Source organism: Chiloscyllium plagiosum, chromosome 9 (assembly GCF_004010195.1).
Source record: "Chiloscyllium plagiosum isolate BGI_BamShark_2017 chromosome 9, ASM401019v2, whole genome shotgun sequence".
In the NCBI taxonomy this organism is placed as follows: Eukaryota; Metazoa; Chordata; class Chondrichthyes; order Orectolobiformes; family Hemiscylliidae; genus Chiloscyllium; species Chiloscyllium plagiosum.
In genome coordinates this window covers 20,861,664-20,867,795 of record NC_057718.1, presented here as the reverse complement: position 1 = coordinate 20,867,795, position 6,132 = coordinate 20,861,664, and the positions used below count along the sequence as shown (strand labels likewise).

General features: G+C 36.2%; 1 protein-coding gene across 3 annotated transcripts in view; it reads left to right on the top strand.

Moving 5' to 3' along the window:
* Positions 1-6,132, top strand: part of slc30a6 (solute carrier family 30 member 6) — a 168,346-nt gene that overhangs the window by 29,970 nt on the left and 132,244 nt on the right. For 2 of the 3 annotated variants that reach the window (XM_043695543.1, XM_043695544.1), the window contains one exon: positions 1,733-1,817. The exons of the other annotated variant lie outside the window; for it this stretch is intronic. In XM_043695543.1, the coding sequence (XP_043551478.1) occupies positions 1,733-1,817 (85 nt within the window). The remainder of the gene's footprint in view (positions 1-1,732; positions 1,818-6,132) is intronic. 3 annotated transcript variants of the gene reach the window in all.

Below are 6,132 nucleotides of genomic sequence, written 5' to 3'. Positions count from 1 at the left end.
CGACTTGGACCCAATATACCGGCCACTACAGTGGACAGCTGAAACTGACAACCGGAAGTGGCAGGGACAGGCCACTATAAATGCCGGAGGAACCACCACAGAAGCGCTTCACAGGAGGCTCCCAAGCACTGAGGATGTCACCTAGACAGGGGACGAAACGTTTGCAACAAAAACTTCCAGCTCGGCGAACAGAACCACAGCAACGAGCACCCGAGCAACAAATCTTCTCACAAACTTTGAATTTGTATTGTTTATTTTCCATTGTTTATGGTCACTGATATTGTGCTTAAACTAAATGTTCTATTCTTTCCCCATGGATAAATTCCTGCTTTCTCATGGCACTTCTATCTGACTGGTTTGGTCTAATGAAGTTAGTCAGTGCAGACCCACAGGCATGAATCCATATCCTATCGTTTTATACATTACAACTGAAGCTGCAAGAGTGCACTATTGCTCTGGCCCCAATGCTTCATGGGTCATAACTTAAAATAAAAATAATCTTTCCATTTATAAAAAGTGACCAATTAAATGCCTTATTTATGTTAAATTTTAAACAATAAGAACCATCAACCAGGTTTCTTCACAAAACAGTAGGTGCAATAAGTGGTTAAGGTACACAGTCAGTAATATGGAGTTATAAATGCTTATTCCTTTAAATATCCCCAAAACACTCTTCTGGGGAAAAAAAAACAATAAAACTGATTTCTCTGCAGAGATTGTCTTCTCAAAAAAAAAATACTATACTCAAAATGTTATTTTTTATGGAGAAAGGATTGAGGGTGGACTGTTTCAATGTCTGTCACTCTGATGCCGTAGCCCAGCAAGCGTCGACAGCAAAGAAAGCAGTTATCGTTAGTCTTATGGTGTCCAAAATGCCTCATTTAAAAATCCACTATGACTTTTCAACAATCTCTTCGAAAGAGAGTATTCTGTTTTTGCACAAAACTTTTAAGTAATATATTTCTCCACAATCCTTCAAATCTTTAAATCTTCAAAGAAAATATGCAATATGAAGCATCTTTGTTACGCACTGCTGCAAATTAATACTTGAATTGCTGCAATTTTCTTTTGAAAACTTTCGATCTGCTGCCCTGAATTGTACTGATTTGAGTAGACAATATATTTTAAACTAAGATCATGAGGTGATTTGTATTGTTGCCAGTTGCATTCAGCATTGACAAGCGCAAATGAGAATTCAAATTGAGTGACTTATTTTCTTCACCTCCCCCTTCAACTTTCTAATTTTCTTGGCTAAATGAAATTCTGGTATGTGCAGATGGATTTTCAGTTTAAAAAAAAACTGCTTATGCTTTCAACTGGTGTGCACATCACAAATCCATCTCATAAAATTTGAAACAATCAGAAAATCCATTTCTGCTTGTTTTATTTTAAGTTCATTCTGTTCATCTGTGTCCAATGAATGCAGTACACACATCATCCGCACGCTGGTTGTCTGACAAAATGCTAAGTGTGAAATGTTTTCAGGCCATCCTTTAACTAAGGTAAAAACAATGACTGCAGATGCTGGAAACCAGATTCTGGATCAGTGGTGCTAGAAGAGCACAGCAATTCAGGCAGCATCCGACGAGCACCACTGATCCAGAATCCTTTAACTAAGTTGAACAGCAGTGAAGTAACTTTTGTCAAACACCAATGACAAGGGACAAAGTTCGTGCAAGATGATGCGCTCTGAATGTTTCAGTGCTGTTAATGCACTCTCTCTATTCCACAGTCATGGAAGATCCTTCTCTTTGGATTGTTAAACTTGATTTGTACAGGCTTTCTTCTGATGTGGTGCAGCTCCACAAATAGTATGGGTAAGTAAGAACTTTGTATATTCACTGACTTTTGCATGCATTTGTAAACAGTCACTGATATTTGTCATTATTTCTTCCAACCTCCCTGTATGAGGTTATTTTTCCAACCAAGGTGAGCTTTGAACCTATATTAGCTCAGCTTAATAAATCTATCCAAATGCTCTCATACAAGTATTGTTGGATAAGATTCACCAGAAAATATTTTTATTTTCTTTCCTAGCTCAGAGAGGCTTGACCAATTGTAATAACCAATTGCTTCATTTGACCGAACATAGTGACTCAAAACAGACCGAGGATTGAATATATATTCAAGATCTGAATGTTGCATTGCTAATGTTAAGTTTTTCCTACTCATCTTACTCAAGACTGTTAAGATAATAGTCTGAATTGCATTGCTTTCAAGAGCACTTTGAAGGTTTCTTCAACTTGTGTAATATTAGAAGAGAAGTAGAGTTTCTATATGATACAAACTGAGGGTCAGGGAAGTGCACATCTGAGACAATAGTGCAACATTGATGGGAAGGTCTAATGACAATGTGACAAATGGACAGTGCATTTTCTATTGCAACCTGTTATCTGGGCAAGCACCAATAGCATGGTTTAAAAAGATTGAGGAATTTTGAGCACAAGTTGTACTTGTAACTGCAAGGTGTGCATATTTCTCAATCTTTTAAGTCTGTCCATCAAATCTGCTGACTAAGGCAAACATAGCATATGTAAGAGGCTACACTTCAAACTGATGTGAACATCCTGCAGTTGTTTGTCCACAAGTCACTTCATATTGATTCTAGGTTTTTAGGCATAGCAAGAGTCTGTAACTTTTTTGATCTTTTAATTGCAATTTTGAAAAGGGTTTTTAAAAGTACTACTTCTCTTTTCTGAGACCTATCCTGCATTATCTGTTCCTTTTGAATGCATTTTTATAGAAAAGTGTAAGTTACTTACAAAAGAGAGAAACTATTCCAGTTGCAGGTTCTTAATACTATGTGAATATTGGTTAAATAGATTGAAACATTTGATCTTAAGACTAGTGAAAGAATTGTACTATTCTAGCTCTAACATTTCTTTCAGCCCCTGTTCCTTACATTGAACTGTGACACTTCATTCATATTTTAGGCTTAGATGTATTCTGATGATATTGGGAAGTACTTTACTGTAACTTTACATAAAAGTTGGGAGCATCTTTGGATGTGTTTTTAGCTGAAATGAACATTTGCTGCGAAGGAAAAAACTGTTACAGATTATGACTGATTTATTTAAAAGTTGTAGCCAGACACAGGTAAATATAGTACAAGTAGGATGGGAAAGCAAGTGCCTTTACCCTCCTCCAAAACGCAGGAGTAACTTTAGGCATAAACATTTTAAAGCAGATCTCTTTGTTCAGTAAGAGAACTTTTATTCTGTTGTCAATTAGAATAGTTACTGAGTAAGCATGTTCTTTATTAAGTAGGATTTAACTAGTCTTTAAAACTGATTTTAACCACAAAGTAAAGAAAGTAAATTGCATTTTTGAGTCTTTCCTACTCGTCTTACTCTAGACTGTTAAGATAATAGTCTGAATTGCATTGCTTTCAAGAGCACTTTAAGTTTCTTCAATTTGCATAATATTAGAAGAGAAGTAGAGTTTCTATATGCTACAAACTGAGGATCAGGGAAGTGCACGTTTAGTTTATCTTGACTTTTGTTAAATTTTGTATAATGAGAAAAAAAAGTGCTATAATATTGTCATTTATTAGCGATTCGTGGCTAAAAGTGAAGTTCAAACTTTGTGTTCATACCAAGCATTTATCTGAGATAGTATAATGCAGTGCTCTTATTACTGGATTAGTAATCTAGAACCCTGAACGATAAGCTTTCTAATCTCATTCGAGCAGTTGGAGTATTTAACTTCAGACTAATAAAATTAAAACAACTAAAAGCAGTAAAAGTGACAATGAAGTTATGAAAATGTAGATATTTCAACAGGATTTTTTAGGAAAATAAACCTGCTGACGGCGCCCAGTCTAATTACAGCTCCAAAGGCACTGAGGAGCAACGAGAGAGGGAAAATAAATTTTGACCCTGTCAAATGCCAAGAATCAATTTTTTAAGAACACATTCTGTAGCATTTTCATATGTAACTTTTATAACAATTTAAATAAATATTCATCACAATCATGAATGATGAATGCAGTTTATAGAGCCAAACAGGAAAAGTACCTTGTTAGAGTATATTGTGATTCCTGCTAATCATTATTAATAAATACAAACAGTCCTTCATCTCTTCCAATACTAAATCTTTTTTTTAGATGGTACTGCTTAAATGTTTTTGCCTAACTCAAATTTAATACAAGAAAGCATAACTGTTGCTGGTAGCAATTAGATGTGATTTTTTTACTGTTCAGAAGTACTTGAATTTGTCAGTCATAATGTCAACAGAATTGCATATTTCAACTTGGTTCCCAGTTATTTCTCATCATGTATTGGCTATGTAATCTTATGCAATATTGTATCCTAGCTAGAGTGAGATTCATTCAGCACAGATTGCTGATGTTCTTTGTACAATTGTAACTATTGTGAATGCTAGTGGTCATCAGTCTCTCTGGTTCCTGGGCAGATGAACAGCTGATGTGTGAGCAATGTAGAGACATAAGACTGGAAAAATCAGGCTATGTGTCTCTATTTCTCTGCAGTAAAGAAACCAAAACCTGAAGAATATTGGTTGCTTTCTGTAAGCAGTTGCTTTTAACCAGTAACTAAGAGACTTTGTAATTAGTATACCAAACACCCTGTGCTTGCTGCTAAAAAGTCAAACAGTTCAGGAAAAAGATTGGAGAACAGAGGATTTTGGGAAGCAAAAGGAACATCTTATCAAATCCTGTGGATTGGTGTTGTTGAACAGTGTTTCCCAACATATTTCTCTCCATCCATGAGTTGTTTTTTTGTCTGCATGAATGTAGGGTTGAAAAAGAGGTTGAGGTTCAACTAGTAGAGTTTTGTATGCTAATAATTCATGGTTTAGTTTACCTGAGGCTCGGACGTATTTGTAATAAATAGCATTTGTTAAACACAAGAATATGGTCAATGTTTTCTATTAACCTGAGTCCAGCAGATAGGTAAATTGGGAACTTTAAATACTTTGATTAAATGATTAACTTTTGTGGCAACCTTGGGTGTAGTGGTGGTTGAATGGGTTCACTTGCCCAAGCGGGTCATAACATTAACTACTGACTGAGCTGGTCGAGTGCTAAAGAATGTAATCGTCTGCAGCTGGTAGAAAGGAAACCGGAAAGAGGAGAAAACATACATGATGTTTTCTATGTCCATGATATTTCAGTGTACCCAAATTAATACACTCCTTCTAGAAAGAATTCTGAAGCGAGGCCCCTCTACTCATTTGTGGTTCACAAAACAAGTTAGGGAAAGTATAAAAATGAAGGAAAAATATATTACTATGCACAGATGAGGGGCAGGTCAGATAATTGGTCAGAACATAAAGAACTGGAGAGAATGACGAAAAGATTAAGAGAAGAAAGAAATTAGTGTATGAGTGGATTCTGGGTAATCCAAGATGGAGGACAGGAAACATTTCTGGCTGTAAGAGCTGCTCCTTTTTGGTGATTTCCTCGAATTCCAGGAGCAGCAATTACTGTTTTATATGCTGTTGCATTGTTTTGGTACGTTGGGAAAAAAAATTAAAACAACAGCAGTTTAAAAGGGAGAAGAACAGACAAAGGAAGCACATGGTGAGGACAGTGCAGGAGAGAGAGAGAGAGAAAACCTGCACAGTTACTGCCTTTGCTGTTTCAATTCGTGTATCGCCGGACATTGGAGTGCATCTGGGAAAATTAACAAACAGTGGAATTCACAACTAATCTTGGGGGAACTGATGGGCGAAGTTCACAGCACAGAATCAGATTCGTTAATTGTTGTTTTAAGTCTGTCCAAGAGAAAGGCTCCAGTAGTGGGTACAGTGGATTCTTTCTTGATTATATGTTTTTGGAGATAAGTCTCTTGATTAAACTTAAAATATAAGCCATAGCTATTAATTTAATAGCAGTGTTGGTAGAGGAATAAGACAGTGTTATTTTCTGGGTCTGTAGATTGTGAAGGAGTCAAAATGGCCTTTACAGTGATATGTACTTCTTGTCAGATGTGGGAGTTTAAAGAGAGTTTAAGGGTTACTGTGGATTATATCTGCCATAAATGCTGTTGGATGCGAATCTTATCAGATCAAGTGGATCGGTTGGAGAGACAAATAGAAGCGATGAAAAATTTGCAAGAGCTACAGTATGTGATGGACTGCAGTTATAGAAAGGGGGGAAAGTCTCAGATA